Below are 17,667 nucleotides of genomic sequence, written 5' to 3'. Positions count from 1 at the left end.
TTTTGATCATCTTGTCTGGCCCCTGTCCCAGTTAGATTGGATAAAGGGGGTTCTGCTGTCATGCTTATGGACCCCACCTTCAACCATTTTCCAACATGAAGTTCCCATCTCTAATTCCCCTCTGCCTCCTGTTTCTAAACTAGTTTTCTGTCTAGCCTGCCATTTACTTCCTGCTCCATGACTCTACTAATCATTGTCTGATATAAAAACCTTATTGAAAGCTTTGTTTAAAAAAATAACTTCACTATAGGCATTAAAATTCCCTCGTCATAAGTAATACTCCCCTCTCAATATTTACTATTTATCTTCCCCCAAATTCTTCCGTACACCCTCTCCCTTTCACCTATAAGTGTAGCACAAATGTTATAAAATGCTGTTCGTTAATGAAATATCATATGGGGAAAGGTAGTATTTAGGTGCCTGTTTTCATATGAAAGCTTTACAGTCCAATTTGTTAATGCTGGTAAATGTGGAAAACTGGAGGATCGTAACCATCTAAAATATATGTAGCATATTTTTAGCGTTTTAAAAGAAAAACTATTAATCTGTGTAAACATTATTTGTGTATTGTAGTTCTAATAAGTTCTTGTTTCCACTGTGCTGTTTACAACATTTAATGGGGTGGGGAAGATATAAAACAGATGCTTCTTCATTCAAACATATCACATGAATATACTGGTATGCCACCAGTATGAGTAACCAGGGTTACAAAATACCAGTGGATTACAAAATTCAATTTACTTGAAACCCAGGGAACAAAATCACATTATGTGTACTAAGGATATATTTATTCAAAAATATTGACTCTGGTGTCCTCTGGTTTAGTGAGGCACAAAATATTTCTTTCTGACAGGATTAAGGACACTGACACTTATATAAAATGTCTTGCATATTTTTTTTCTTTTTTTGGATTAGTTCATAAATGCATTTCAAAATTTATGCTCTAATTCTAAATAGATTTTTGGTTTAATATTCACCCTTGGACCATTTTTATCTGTTTCTTGTAAGATACTGCTGGCCATATAGGGATCACTGTATTTAAAACGTTCTTTTATTTAAATAGTGAGTAGATTTGTTTCTATGTGAGAGCATTGTAATTGTGGCATCTTCTTTCTCTGTTTGGAACTTACAAGACCCCTTGTTGCCCTAGTCTAAATTGCTCTTTTCATTTCAAGAGCACTCATTTTGTTTTGCTGCTTAAAAGGGGGAGAGTGGGACTTCCTCCCTATGTAGTTTGATACTTTATTTAGAACTCAAATATGCAATGTAAATGAACAATGAAAGCACTGGTGAAGGTGGTGGGGGAGAAGGTAAATACATTGTGGTGGAAGTTGTGATTTTAACATACGAATGCTTCATTAGACACTGAATGAGAATGCTTTCTCAAATTTGTCTTCAGTGAGCAATTCAAAACTATCCAGGATTTTTTAAAGTAACCTTCAAATAAAAACAAAAAACCCTGAACTAATATAATCAGTAATATGGGTGACAGCCACATTTTAAAGGGGCACTGTCAAGTTAATTGAATTATATTAAGTTATAATTTGCCAAAAGATACTACAATTACCAAGTTTCCTAAACCTAAGCATAAAGTTAACTGGTCTTTTTAGTAACTGTTGGCAGTCAGTGCTTTAATGGCAACCACTGCTAGATGAGGTGAGGGAAAGGAACTTTCTAAAACCTGTAATATACAAAAGTTTTTATGAGTTTTTTATTTTATTACAATGAAAATCTTTGATATAAACATTTCCCAGAAGTGTTGCAAACTTCAACAGAACAGCATTGTGCTAGTGCTGGAGAACCAGAGTGTGAAATGGATTATTGGAAACTAAAACCAGTATTCAGTTTTGCTCTCCAAGCTGAGTGAAATACAATAAATAAACAAATTGTATAAATGGTTTAAGAAAGTGTTTTGGAAATGTTTCAGGTTAATATAAAGAGCCTTATTCAGATCTCTGTTGTCTGAATATCTCACAGCCTGGGCTGATTGAAATGTAGGGTAGTGCATAAAAGGCAAAAAATACTTGCTTCGTGCTCGGTACCTGTATGTCAGGGCATGAGGGAAGGCTCACATAAACAAACTCCATGCCACCTCCCTCACCTGAGGCCACAATCCCAGCAGGTGGAGAGGGTAAGGCCCAACTTGGACTTCATGAAAATGTATTTAAAGGGAGGAGGGGGAAGCAACCATGGGATGAGAGCTGGCTGCAGGGATGGGGGTTTTCATGCTAGGTGGCTGTGGCGGCCCTTTTGACTGTTGGGGGTTCAGAAAGGCACTCTCCTGATGAACGGCAGCTCCCTTATTTATTATTTATTATTTAGACTCACTTCAAGAGTCTAGAAATCTTTCTAATAAAACTATTGCTATCATCTTCTGCTCACCACAGATTTCAAAATATTTTGATTATATTCTGTTTTGAATTATTGTTACCCATTCTTTTTCCTGTGTCTGTAACAGGTCATCTTGTTACACATTTGTTCTGAGAGTCTAATTAGACCATCTTTTTGGGTTATTCGGTGTATTGTATTAAGAGGGAGTGGGGAAACTTGCAGAGCTCTTGCCTCTGTTATTGAAGCAGTTTTTCTGTCTAATTTTCCATAGCTCACCACAGAGGAAGCCATGTTCCATGAAACCATAGAAGGTTGGTCAGATCATGACTTTCACTGGTGAACTTTAGCATTTCCCCAGAAGTTCTGAAAATTAGAGTAGTGGCATGATGTAGGGGAGGCATAAAGGCAATTGCTGTGTGAAATGGAGGCAGCCTGTTAGCAGAACCAAAGAGGTTATATCACATAGTTGAAATAGCTGATGGGTGCACTGTTCCATTGGCTGTTATTAAGACACTATGATGAACTAGAGGAATAGTTGTTTTTGCAAGTTAAACAGAAAGTGCTTGTTGCGAATATGTTAGTGTGAGTGAGAGAGAGAAATTTGTGGACTCTGGTAGTTCTGCAAAAAGGTTATACTGGGCCTAAATTTTAAAAAGGGAGATCAGCAAAGTTAGTCACGTTTTGACAACACCTCATTATAGAAAACACAGTTGTCTTAAACCTGGAAACTAAACTCAAAATATTAAAATGAGAAATAGTGGAACATTGATACTTTAACTCAGTGGTTCCCAAAGTGGGGTCCACCATGGGTTATGTGGGGGTCCGTCCCTGGAACCTGGGCCAGAACTCACTGAAACAGCATTCCAGCACTTTTGCTGCATGGAGGATGCCATTGTGAGAACAAAATGGCGTTCTCCACACACTGTGATGTCATATGCACAATGTATGGGAGGTCACGCTGGCAGGGGCATTCCGGTAGTACCAATACTTGCACATTCAGGACTAAACCCCCTTATGAGCATTTAGAAGTACTCTTTCTGCCATGCATTTCAAGACTCGCAAACCTCAGAAAGTAATAGCCCCATTTAGGGGAAACAGAAATACAGATAAAGTGACATGTATAGGTGTTGAGGGAATCCTGAGACCACTAAACTAAACTCTGTGTATTTGTATATATGTGTATTTTTGGAGGCTTCAAACCGCTCCATAGCTAAGCTTACTGAAAATAATGTTAGTTAAAATGACAATAACTGTTTTGTGACAAAAATGGACCAGTGGTTAAAAAGCAGAACCAATAAGAAGAAAAAAGATATCTACTATTGAACAAACATGAAATCAACGAGGATCAAAGTGACAACAGAAGTGTAGCTAGTAATAAGGAAACATCATTGACACATGTCACTGGTGTGAAATGTGAAAATATGGAAGGTGACAAACTTTATGAAAGAACAAAGAAGAAGAGAAAGTATGATGAGCTTTACATTACATTTGGCTTTACCTGTGTCATACAAGAAGATATACAGTTGCCACACTGTTTTTTGTGTTACAAAATGCTTTCTAATTAGTGTTTAAAACCAGCCAAACTCTGCTGACATTTAGTTACAAAACATGTTCTGTACATAGATTAGCCTGTAGAATTTTTCAAACAAACATTAAGCAACTTATAGGCTGGAAAACAGCATGTTATTAACACAAACCATGTCAATCATAAAGCTCTCGGGGTTTCATATAAAGTTAGCTATAGAATTGCTAAAGTTGGAAAACCACACACAATTGCTGAAGAACTGATTCTTCCAGCAGTGAAGGACATGGTAAACATAATGCTAGGAGAGAAGCAAGGAAAGCAATTAGAAATTATTCCCCTGTTGAACAATACAATATCTAGCAGAATACATGACATGAGTGATAATGTGGAAAAACTGGTGTTTTCGCTTGCAATTGAGTCTGTATATTGCCTTGCATATCAACAAATCAACAGATGTTGCTGGTGTTGCTAGTCTTCTTGCATATGTTTGGTATATTTTTGATGAGGTGGCTGAAGACTTGATTCGTCATCATCCTTTGCCCACATGCATAACAGCAGAAGATATTTTTTTAATAACTTTTTTTTTATGGAAGCATTGTGTTGGTCTGTGTACTGATGAAGCTCAAGCAATGGTGGGTGTATATTGAGTGGAATTATCACTCGAGTATGTCAAGTGGCACCAAAAATGCAGTGGTACTATTCTAGCATATGTTGTGAAGCATTTGGGGGCAAAAAAATCAGCAGAATTAAAGGCAGTGTTAAATGATGTTAAAATCATGAATTTTTTAAAATCACGTTCTATGAATTTGTGCATATTTAACACTCTGCAGTAACTGGGAAGTGAACACTCTTCATTACTTCTACAAACCGAAGTCCATTGGTTCTCCCCCAAGGGAAGGTATTGGCCTGTTTGTTCAGAGACGTCGTTTTCCATGGATTATCCTTTTGAATTTTCAGACAGACAAATTGCACCTTTTAGACAATCACAGCTGGCATACTTGAAGGACATATTTTCTCAGTTAAATTAACTGAATTTAGGTCTCCAGGGAAGGAATATCAATAACCATGTTTGATGTTCAAGACTAAGGAGAAGCAATGATGATAAAGCTTCAGTTGTGGTGTCATGTGACAAATGACAATTCTGATTGTCTTTATTAGATTTATTTTAGATGAAAATGCAAAACATAACATTCTTTGGCATTTGGTAAACCTCAAGGACAATTTACAAGAATATTTTCCTGTGAAGAATGATGATATTTTCCTGTGAAGAAGCCAACAATTGGAGTCAACACCTCTTTGCTAGAAAAGCAAAACCATCAAAGGATTTGAATATTGAAGACAGGAGGAACAAAAGGAATTGTTGTGTGATGGAGATTTGAAGATGGACTTTACAAAGCATTCATTGATCCAGTTTTGGCTGCAACAGAAGTCAAAGTATCCAACGCTGTCAAACAGAGCTGTAGTGTTTTTTTAATCCCATTTGCCGTTACCTATTTGCATGAGGGTGGTTTCTCGGCACTCGTCTAATTTAAAATCAAGATATAGATACAAACTGGATACAAAGCAAGATCTTTAGGCTGAAACTTTCAAATATTATGCAAAATATATCAAAATTGTGTTCACAAAGGCAGGCCCACTCATCACACCAAGTAACACAATACATTTCTTTTATTTCAGTTTTAAATTTAAATGAGTTTTAACAAAACTACCATAGTTTATATTTTATATCAGTACTTATGATTTCTTAATTGTCATACCATGTTTGATTGATGACTGTATTTTCCATAATGTTCTATGATACCTACCTATACTTTGATATACAGTTTAATGGTTGTTATAATAAATAAACTTGTTATAATTGCAGACAGGTTACTTTGTTATTAAAATAACACTCACAAAGGAACCAAAAGTAAACAAACTAATACATAACTGCAACATGAAACTAAATGTAAAAATGAAAGGGGCCTTGGAAATTTAGTCAGATGCCAAAGGGCTCCTTTGCAGAAAAAAGTTTGGGAACCACTGCTTTAGCTCAAATCTCAATGTGACCTTGATTATTGGAGTTGCTATTGACACATCGATAATTAAAATTGTTCGGCAGAGAGTGATTGATAATTAATACTTAAACGTAAGTTACGTTATGCTTAGATTTGATTTTTGTGGCCACTGCCTAAGAGTGAGTTCAAAATTTCTCTCATAATTCAGATTCATGTTCACACTAATTTATGTGTTAAGTCTCTCTTAAAATACAATTGCATAAAAACCTAAATGAATACCTACTGGAAAAAGAGGTAAAGTGTAATACTTCCTGAATTTTATGTGAGAGGTAGCAACTTGATATTATTAAGGAAGTGATTATTGTTTATGTAGTGTGGTACTGTTTAACCAGCAGCCCATTTCCCACTAGGAAGCAGTATGAGTTCATTGTTGTTATCCCTATTTAGTTTAACAATGGTTTATGAAAAACTATTGAGATGTATGAGGTGTAAATGAGAGCAGAAAGTTTTCTCACAGTTGGCTACAAGTTCTTCTGGAGGAGAAAGGGTGCTTATTGACTTCATGTAGATTGTTGATAGAAGGATAGCTGCAATATGTGTGAAGCATAATAGACTTGGATCGGTCCCTCTTTTGAAGTTACCTGTGAACAAAATGTTAGCACTTGTTTGGGGGTGTGGGTTGGTTTATTTATTTTATTTTGTGAATTACTCTTTGTCATTGAGTAAACTCGTAGAATTGTTGCTTTAGTCATAAAATATTTTTCTCCAAATTTTATAACCAGTTGGAGAGACGAGGTGGGTGAGGTAATTTATTTTATTAGACCAGCTTCTGTTGGTGAGAGAGACAAGCTTTCAAGTAAGCTCTGTGTAAGCTTGAAAGCTTGTCTCTCTCACCAACAGAAGTTGATCGAATACAAGATATCACCTCACCCACCTTATCTCACCCCACTGAGATGGTAATTTTGTATGTTGAACTTTAAGTAAAACATGATTCTTAATGTATTTTGAAATTATTTTCAGCAGTTCTAAAAAGGACATTGGCACATTGATTTTTTTTTTTTTTTCTTGTCTATGATCAGGCTCTAAGCAGTAATCCGCTGTTCACTTTTGGGTAAAATACAGCATTTTGTGTTTTTATTTAGGGATCTATTTATAAATCTTTATTTTTTCATAGCATAAAAAGTGTACAGCAATGACAGGATAAAGTCTGGTGCATTAAAAGAGAACCCCCTTATTGTGACAGGTGTGTATCAGCCCAATGAAACTGTGCTGGTGAATGGGAACAACTGTGAAGATACAAAAAAAAAAAAAATAGCTAAGGGAAGTAACTTTATTAAACACCTTTAAAAGATACCAGTATTAACAGCCTAGTCATATTAACAATTGTTTATAAGGACTAAATATTAATTAGTGCAAAGATTTCTACAATATGAAATGTTATGGCATCAAAATACCCAAAAGTATTGACTGTAGGGAATCATATGTTCCTTAAACTGACATTATAAAAACAGCTGAATTGACCAGAGTAATATAGTATATTAGAGCAGAACCAGTAGTGTGGATATTTTTTCCTGTGGGGGTTTTTGTTTATACTGATTTATACTGTTAAGTGCACAAACATTTGTTTTAAATAAGGTATTGAACTGTTTAGTTTATTCTCTAATTTAGAATAACTGAATATTAATACTTAGATCTTTCTATTTGCAGAGTATTGTTACAGTTACGTTTGAAATATTAGGAAACACAACTGAAGAAAATCTAAATGAATTTATTCAGGTGAGTGCTGCATAACTGTTACCTGAAAAATGTGTACTGCACCATTTGAGAAAATTATCACTTGTGTAAAGCTTCTGTTTTTTAAAACATATTCCTATTTGTAGAATCTTCTGTGGGAGAGGAATGTGAAAGACAAGGCTGGTCATCCCATGGAGGTCATAAGACTCAAGGTTCAGCTTTTAAATTTACCTAACTGTTCATAACAACTTCTGTTTTTTAACTCCCTTACTCCTGTTAAGGATAAAACTGTCTAGCCACATCCTTGAATGTTCATAGTTGCACCATCCCTCGATCACTTCATTTGAGCTAGGGGAAAGGCAGTAATAACTTGATTTTCAGGATGCAGTTCTTTCCAACCACTTCACTCCTCCCACGTGGCTAGCGAGCTCTGCTGGCCAGCAAATAAGGGGAGGAGACCCATACATTGTTCCCTTTACTCTCAGCCCACTTGCTCTGGATTTAGTGGGAGGAAGCCCCAAGCACCAAGGCTGGAATTATGGTCAGCCCTCTGTGCAAGGGTGGGAGAATCCTTATTCCCTTGTTTTGCTACTGTAGGGCTAGTCACAAGCTACTCCATAATGATCAGTTGTATAAATGTTGAGTTTTCTTTGCAGAAGCCCTTGTTGCCAGCTCTTTAATGTTATATAGTCCTTGAAATCTTACTTCTGTGTGTTGTCATTCCTCTAAAAGATCCCATCCCACCCACACCCAAAATGGCCACTTCACTTGGAAAATCTGCCTAGGGTTGTAATTATACTTCTCAACATAACTTGCAGAAATTGAAATGCACCATACAATTCAGGAAGGGGAGTTGAGGGGAGGCATGTCAAAGTCAACACTTAACATTCTCTACAAACCTGAGATAATGATATTTTTAAAGAAGCAATCAATGGATATGCAAACAATAAGTGAAATTTCTCAGGAAAATATTGTCCTGTATTTGCAAAGAGTTTATAAGTAGCTTCTATTTCAGTGTATATTACCAGGGCCGTAGCAACAAAGAACGTGGCCCCCTCCGAACATATGTCCGGGCGGGACCCCTTACAATGCAGAAACTGGAATGCAGTATTTATTTTGCCACTTTTAGGGGCCCCCTTCCTTGCGGGGCCCCCTCCGGTCGGAGGGTACGGAGGGCCTACTCCCCTACAAACAAACAGTTGGTTAAAAAGGTGATACAGAAAATATGCACATTCAAAACTCTGTCAATGCTTTAATAGAGTACAGTAAAGAGAAAAAATATGCTCAGGTTTATTTTCTTATTGCTTAATGAGAACAGCATTTGTAATGGTGCACAGTTGAGTGACAACATAATTATTTGTACTTGATCTTTCAGTAGTGGTTATATGTGTGTGGTCCTGCTACAAGAAAATCAGGGCACTTTTGTTTGTGTTCAATCCTCCTCCTCCTCCCTAAAATCTAAAAACCCACTGATACTACTTGGAAAATATAGTCTGGGAGGAAATAATGTTGATGTTCTGCATTTTCTCCACATTTTACTATACTGAGCAAAAGTTATAAGGTAGGCCTCTGTCCTGCAACTGTCTGTGCACTAAAACTCACTGAAATAAATGGGGCTCCATGCAGATGTATCCCAGTCAGTTGTAGGATGGGTGCCACAGTTTCTTTTTTTGCTTATGTCCCACCTCAAGTTATAATCCTGTTTGACACTACAGTCATCTTAACACCAGTTAATTTGTCAAACAGAGGATTAGGACTTCAGGATTTCAGATGAGGAATAAGCAGAAAGGAACTGACTGACAAGATCCTACTTTAATGCAAATGACCGTGTGTGTGTATAAATAAAAAAATAAAATTAAAACCTCTCCCATTCTCCTGAAGAGATACAGAATATATTAGATAATCAGAAATGTGTGTAACTAAAAAGTTTTACAAGGTTTTCTATGAAGTATTAATGGATCTTTCCAACCAGAGTTTTTGGCACTTAGTTGCTGGTCTCATTGTGTTGGCTCTAATCACTTCATTATGCTGCTGAGCCTTTTTAAAATGTTGACAGTCACGCATTCATATATCTTTGTTTTAGAATAGTAAAAAAGCTAAGGGCGTCAATAACTTAATCATAATTATCCAGAACCAGAAAACCGTGTGTTGTACTGTCTACTTACTGTGATACGCAATGATGTGCTGTTCTCATTCACACATACATTCTATTAAATAAATTAGCTTCTTTTAAAATTGAAATACCTAGGCCAAAAATGAAAAAAAAATCCTGGCAACTTTCCAGTTGAATCAGAAAACATGTATTGCACTAGCTAGACTATGTAATATAATCTGACCAGCATTTCCCTCATCTGTCCTTCCTCCTCTTATTTGTTAAGCCAAGGGTTGTGTTGTCTTATATTCAAATTATTGTATTCTGTTTGTACAGTGCCTAGCACAATGTGGTTCCTATTCAGATTACAGACTCCAGGCCAAGGGTTCTCAAACTGGGGGTCGGGACCTCTCAGGGGATCTCAAGAATATTACATGGGGGGTCGCGAGCTGTCAGCCTCCCACCCCAAACCACACTTTTCCTCCAGCATTTATAATGGTGTTAAATATATAAAAATGTGTTTTTAATTTATAAGGGGGGATTGCACTCAGAGTCTTGCTATGTGAAAGGGGTCACCAATACAAAAGTTTGAAAACCACTGCTCTAGGCTCTATTGTGATACTAACAATAACTGTCCTCCTGATCAGGGGTTGGTGTCTATTAAAGACAAATCTCACCAGGTGATTGTCCAAGGTGTCCATGAACTATATGATCTAGAAGAGACCATGGTAAGCTGGAAAGAGGATGATGAAAGAACAAACAGATTGGTTCTAATAGGTAAGAGGAAACTACACATTTCTTTGGACAGCTGTTTCTCACAACAGGCAAAACTAAGTCAGACTATAATTCTTCAACAGGTAAAACAAAGTAAATAAAATACAATTGTCCATAAATTGTATGTATATATGGAGTGTGTGTAATTAAAATATGTGTATGTATGTTTTATATATTATATATGTAGGATTAGCAGAATTCAGTTTTTTATAATTTTGATGGATAATATGAGTTATTTTTAAGCATTTTTAATAATTACTTACATTTTCATAGTGACACAAAATTATGGATTTTAAGCCTTTTTCAGTTTTTATCAATTTTAAATTTTCACAATTGTGGGACATTATGGAGACAAGGGGGGTCAGACAATATTTAATGACAGTAGAAGACAAAAAGTTAAAGCTTCATAGCAGTTAAAACACAAATTGTCAACATCACCTGTCAAAATGTACCCAAGTAAATATCCTTAAATCAAACTCTTAAGTTCTCAAGTGGCACTCTTTTTTTTTTTTTTTTCCCCCTTTGCCTATGTGTAAATTGTGATTGACGGAAATATTTTGTTTTGTGTGTACAGTGACATTGACATTTACTGACCATTTACCGATTTAAAAAATCTAATCCTTCCAAGCCTATATATATATGTAACTTTAAAAAAATCTAGGATTAAAAACATGCTGGTGGGAATCCTTATAATAAAAGATTTGATAAATCTCCATAAGGAAAAAGTGTTATTACCTTTTAGGTGTATGTAATCTTAAAGGCTGATCTCATGTTTTCTTTCAGAAATGTTCATAATTAATGTTGAAACCACACACCTCTTAGGATTTTTAGATGTTTTTTATCTAAACTCCAGGTTGACTCTGAAGTTTTAATGAAGATTAATCCAGCATTTCTTCCCCATTTCTCTTATTTTATACTTTATTGTAGCCTATTTGGAAATCTATAGCTTAAAGTTGCAACTTAAGATCATTATAATAAGCCCATGTTTTAACTCATTAGTATGTAACAGGTGTTTGTATACTTGTCGGTTTTCATTTATGTATGGATTATTTTGTGATATGCTGGAAAATATGAATTTTTGTCTGTTTACAGGCAGGAACTTGGATAAGGATATCCTTAAACAAGTATTTATAGCTACCATGACAGAGAAACAGGAAAACAGTTGACATCACACCACAAAAAAGAAGAAAAATCTGTCCTTAACACTGCAAACTTTTATAATAATGGATGACATGCAGTACAGAAGCTCCATTTTGCTCTTGCAATTTATACAACTGTTAAACTCTGAATTTGACATTACTCCTGTTACGAATTCCAAATCATCTATTGTTTAAATATTTGCATTTATGTTACAGAATAAAATAGAGCAAATTAGTGTTTCTAAAATTTTGGCATATGTTTAAATGATGTAATAATAATATCATATGTATTCACAGAAATAATTAAGGATAAGGTTTTTTTCTGATGTTTGTGTCTGGGTCATGTATTATTATGATTGAGTATATCTGGTACACACACAATAGAGAAATTTAGAGCTTCCCAAAACAATTCTGAGGTTACTGCTCCATCCTGTTGGTTCTTTTAATAAAAAAATAATTAAAAATCATGATTGATTATTCCGAGTGAGGCAATCATGTTGTTTAGCTGCATATTACCTTTCTCTTCTGTACCTTTTTTAGATCTAAAATAAAGATGATCAGTCACCTTTTCAAATAGCTTTAAAATGATTGTATAAGTAAAACTAAAAATCCCTTAATGACAGATGTTCAAAGTTAGGTAAAGGATAATATCGACATATACATAACTACACCCTCAATCACATTTTCATAGAATTGAGATCTGTAAATGACCTCTTAGATCTTCAAGGCTATGACCCTGTCAGTATTGGATTCTTCTATACAGGGCATTTTCTGTTGTATTATCCAAGATGTCCAATGCAATTTCTTCCCTTTTTTTGTGAGATTGTATGACTTTTTTTTTTTTTCTGGCAGTGCATATTGTTGCTGTGAAGGGAACTTAAAATAAGGTTTGTATCTATGATCTTCACAAAATTAAATTCTTCCTCCAGCTTTGTATGACTTCTAAGAAAAACTATACTTATTAATTTCAGTGGGATTCATAAAATATAATCGGGCAGATAAATATGCAAAAGAAAATACATGCAGATGGGAATGTGTTAAAAATGCTTGTTAATTTTCAAAAGGTTACTTCTCATCCAGTAAATAGTCGGTAGAATTGAGACTTTTGCTTTAGTGCATCATTGATGCTTGGATGAATGTTAAAGCTTCTGTGATTTTCACAGAGTAATGAAATGGAAGCTTTCATGCTTCAAACTCCAAAAACAACATGCTTCTTTTTATCAGTACAGAAAAGTGTTCATTGAATTTCCTAGCAGTGAGCATTAAGACTTTTGGTAAGTCTAAAATTTTACCATTCTTGTTATACTGTATCTGTTTTCAAATTCCATGCAATTCTTTTTGTTATCTGATTTCCCCCAAGACGAATTCTGAGACTGGATAGTTCAGAGGATTTGTAATGGGATATGGAAGTTTTGGTGGCTGACAGTTGTTCAGTGGTATATGTGGAACAAATTGGTGATCTCAGTCCACTTCCTAATGGACAGCTGTTCGTATCCCCCAACTATCTTCACAAGTTGCCAAAACTGTCAGAGAGCCACAGAGTCCAGAGACTGAATGGATATAGAAATTTAAAATCCCTCTGACCTGAATAAATAAATCCTGTAAGTCAGTATTAAAATACATTGAATGGCCACCATAGGGAAATTTGTGCTGCATTTTCCTGTGCTATATCTGCCTGTGGACAAATAGGATTTCAGTTTTCAATATTGTGGATGTGTGGCATCTTTCATGAACACTACATTCATTTTAGAATGAAAGTTAGGTGTTAATGCTCAGTTAAAAAGAAAATAGACTATCTGTTGAGAGAAGCAGCCCTGTGATAATAAACAAATGTCTTCTCTCTGTGTATAATGGAATACAATAATTTTAAGGAAATACTGTTCATTTCCAAGGAATTAAGTACAGTAAGGAAAGCATTGCTTATTAATCTTTCACAGTAGCCTTCATCTGGTTGTATGGAAGAATGTGTGTCCTGTAAGAGCTCCTTGTAGCTTCAGTTGGGATGTAATCAGCTCTGACATGTTCCCTTTTGCTAAATCCCTTCTATAAAATATAAAATATTAAGTTTCCAGTTATGAACTGTTTATATTATTTGGTACACTTTTTCTTACCTTGCTTTAATTAAACTTCTGCTGCTGCTTCCTGTTGGTGGACAGCAAGTGGAATCTGACTGGATCACATCTGAACTATTAGTGGAATGGATTGATAGATTTGGTGTGTATGTGTACAATTTTGTTCGACAGTAGGGGAGATTGACAGTGCAATTTACATTTTTAGATGGTATTTACCAAACTGAGGCATATTTTTTTTAAATACTTAGTTGGGAGATTGGCCATGATGCAGTTTATGGAATGATACAAATATTTAAGTGAGATGTGCCTGATTTGTGCAAATGAAATAGAAGATATATATAGTGTTGTCCACATTTTTCCCTTGTATTCCTTGCAGCCTTGGTTTTCACCCTTTGCTTTCTTTGCCTTCAGCTACCTTACGTTATAAAGACACTCCATCTGGTTGAGGAAGACACTAATACCTTCAGAGCCAATCAGTGCTTTTTCTTGAATTGCCCAATTCTGGATCATTCATTTTCCAATTTAGGAAAAACCTATATGGGTTCAAACAAAAAGCACATACAATATTACTTCAGACAGCAGTCCCTGAGGAACAGGTCAACTGATGGGTGCCCTGTCCATTCCCTGTTCTACGCTGTCATCCTTTCCCTTCTTTGAATGGGGAGAGTAGCCACAAAAATCCAAGATATTAGTAGGAGAAGCTTCTACCTATTCAGATGCCTCCTTTCACAGAGCCCAGTTACATACACAACTTCAGCTAGATTGAATCTGATTACTGAGAAGATAACAGAATTAGCCTCTACAATTACATCCATTCTTAAATGTGTCCATTTGTCAGTTCTGGGTGCTGGTGGCCCACTGAAGCTGAAGAGTCAGGACTAAGCAGAATCTTGTTTTTATGCATAGCACCAGCCTTTTCAGGTTTTTTTGGGTGCGATCTTCCCCCATCTCCTACCTCCACAGCCAGGAGCTGCAGCCTGTGCTCCTGCTCTCTTTTCTCCCTAACCTTGCTTGTTTTTAGTTCTCTGCTATTGGGACTCTCCTCATCCCTTGTGTCTGTCTCTCTAGAGCAACCAAGCTAGTGTCAACCAGCCCACCCTGTATGCCATCTGTCTCAGCTAGCTGCCCACATATCTCATTATGCACCCTTTCTTCCACAGAAATACTGGCACAGAAGGCACTTTTCAGCAGGGACCACCAGATTAAGTAAAGTGGCTTGTGCAGCCTGATCTAAGCCACTTGCAGTTATTTCCATATTCCTCCACCCCTCTTGGACTGGATCTGCAATTTCTGGGGTGATTGTACTAGGCTCCTCTGGTCTGCAATTTTGCCGGCCTGCCGTCAGCTGGCCTGAGGTTGCTGTAGCTAAGGCCTTCTCCAATTCTTGGCATAAGGTAGGGAAACGTTGCTCTATTCGGTCTCCCTTTCTCAGCCCCTGACTGTCAATCCCCTGCACCCTTCTACCTTTGCCCATATGACCTTGGCAAAAGCAGCTAGTGATACCCCCTTTTTACTCTTGCTTCCAAGTAAAGCAACAAGGTGCCACTGTATTTAAATGAGATATTTATTCACAGACTGTTTGGTGTCCTTTCCACGTATCCAGCTTTATGGGCTACTTCACTCCTGCCTCTCCTCCTGTTATGTGGAAACAAAAAGGAAAGGGATTGCAAAAGTTAGGGCCCCAGTTGTCTTGATGTACTGCACTGCCCCTATTTTTCGGTATGCGTTTTATGTCATTAACATTCACTTTAAGTGCCTGATCTTGCAACCTACTCAGCATAAATTGGGATCAAACTGAGGTATTGAGCATCTGGATCTCTATTTTGGGGAGGATGGAGGCACGAGAAGAAAATGTACATATAAAGATGAATGTTATTACTGCTCAAAGAATCCTGGCTGAGCTTTTCTAAGCCTCCTTGGGAATTTAGACACGCTTCTTGCATTCATTTTAATTCTTTAACTGTGCAACCTTAACTTGTCATAATGTAGAGTGGGTTGGGTTTATTTTTTTTTCATTCAGTATATTGTTCAAAAAAGATTATAATACACTGACCTCCTGTTTAATCCATACTCCTTATTCTGGGCTAATTTAGCCAGGATTCTACTGCACTGATTTAAGTCAATTGGTGTTTTCCTTGAGAGGATAAGGATCAGGACCACAAATATTACTGAAAAGATGTTATCTTCTATTTCAGGTGAAGATCCCATGATATTTTCTCTCCACTTCTTTTCAAGCGTTTGTGACATAATCCTCTGATTTATGGAGTAGCCATAATGCTATGCTAGTACAGTATAATGTGAAGGTATTTAGCAGAGGGTAGCGGGAAGAGATGACTTGTTAGCCCTGTAGTTACAAACAAGGAGAAGTGTTTAAATATTAGTCCCCGTCTGCTGCCCCCACAACTCTTCTTGGAACAATTTGATTCTGGGAAGGATCCTGCAATATCAAGGGACAGCTAATTGCCAGTAGTCTCACCCTAGATTCCAGCCAGAGTCAAAGCGAAGTGTGCAGGTACGAAAGGAATGCAGGATTGCCTGCCAGGACACATCCCAGTGATCATACATCTTCCCTTAGGGGGGAAAAAATAGTTAACTGTTATTTCTAGCCCAAAGCTGGGGAAGTTCAGCACCTCTACAGATAAAAGTTCCAGGGCTGGTGATCAAAACAGTGTCTCCTGTCTTGATAAGGGAAATTTCATTTTGCCAGGATTTGCTTAACATAATTGTTCACCTTGAAAAAAATTCTGTGGGTAAAGAAAAATCCATTTTCACTTCTTGTGCCCTCTTCCAAAAACAACCCTGGAGGGCACAGAAGACCTACGTGAGTTTAACTTTGATGATCAGCTGGTAAGGAAATGTTCAGGTTTTGGAGAGCTAAAACTCTGATGTGAGTCTCGCCTCTCTAGATTGGTGAGGCACCCTGTAACTCTTCGGTGAGAACAAATTTGCACTGCAGCCCTTAGAATCAATTTGTGCCTAGGTCCCAACTGCGGTGAATGTTCTCACCCCCTAGACACTGCATGGATTAGCAGCATCCCGTTCATTGGGGCTCTCCTCAGAGGGTCCAATTCATAAGAACGGCCATACTGTGTCAGACCAAAGATCCATCAAGCCCAGTATCCTATCCTCTTGACAGTGGCAAATGGCAGGTGCCCCAAAGGGAATGAACAGACAGGTTATGAAGTGATCCATGCCCTATCACCCACTCCCATCTTCTGGCAAACAGAGGCTAGGGCCACCATTATGCCCATCCTGGCTAATAGCCATGGATGGACCTATCTTCCATGAATCTACCTAGCTCCCTTTTGAACCCTATTATACTATTGGCGTTCACAACACCCTCTGGCAAGGAGTTCCACAGGTTGACGGTGTATTGCGTGAAAAAATACTTCCTTGTGTTTGTTTTAAACCTGCTACCTATTAATTTCATTTGGTGGCCCCTTGTTCTTGTATTATGAGAAGGAATAAATAACACTTCCTTATTTACTTTCTCTATACTACTCATGATTTTATCGACTTCTATCATATCCCCCCTTAGTTGCCTCTTTTCCAAGCTGAAAAGTCCCAGTCTTATTAATCTCTCCTCAGACAGAAGCTGTTCTATACATATTTGTTGCCCTTTTCTGTACCTTTTCCAATTCCAATTAGTATGAAGATGATCCCAGAAGAGGGGTGGTTAATTATACCCTCCAGAGGGAAAGCAAGGTGCTGCCTGCTCTCTTATATCCTACTCCATTTGTTTGCTACGTTATCATAAAAAGATATGGGCAAAACTGTTTAAAGCTAGAAACCCCAGGCTGAACCCTCTGCTTTGCTGCTAAGCGATGCTATTTTCCACTGTCATTGATTTAACAACTGCTTAGCTTTGTATAGGTGGGTGTTACTTTTGTTTTGCGAAGTTAGGGGAAGACTGGGGAGACCTACCCTTTAAGCTAGAATTACAGCTTTATTTTCTGATGATGGTAAACTGCCTGGCTGAAAAACAAAACATTACATTTCATTA

At 37.0% G+C, this 17,667-nt stretch overlaps 1 protein-coding gene across 1 annotated transcript in view; it reads left to right on the top strand.

Annotated features, from left to right (window-relative positions):
- CBWD3 (COBW domain containing 3) overlaps positions 1-12,082 on the top strand; it is a 44,810-nt gene extending 32,728 nt beyond the window's left edge. The window contains 5 exon segments of the mRNA XM_024200163.2: positions 7,561-7,629; positions 7,734-7,799; positions 10,327-10,456; positions 11,546-11,598; positions 11,601-12,082. Coding sequence (XP_024055931.1) covers positions 7,561-7,629; positions 7,734-7,799; positions 10,327-10,456; positions 11,546-11,598; positions 11,601-11,684 — 402 coding nt within the window. The 3' untranslated portion in view covers positions 11,685-12,082.
- Positions 12,083-17,667: the final 5,585 nt, after the last annotated feature.

Source organism: Terrapene carolina, unplaced genomic scaffold (assembly GCF_002925995.2).
Source record: "Terrapene carolina triunguis isolate 2854851 unplaced genomic scaffold, T_m_triunguis-2.0 Scaffold113, whole genome shotgun sequence".
NCBI lineage: Eukaryota > Metazoa > Chordata > Testudines > Emydidae > Terrapene > Terrapene triunguis.
The sequence above is the reverse complement of the archived record's forward strand: the minus strand, read 5'-3'. Positions and strand labels throughout refer to the sequence as shown.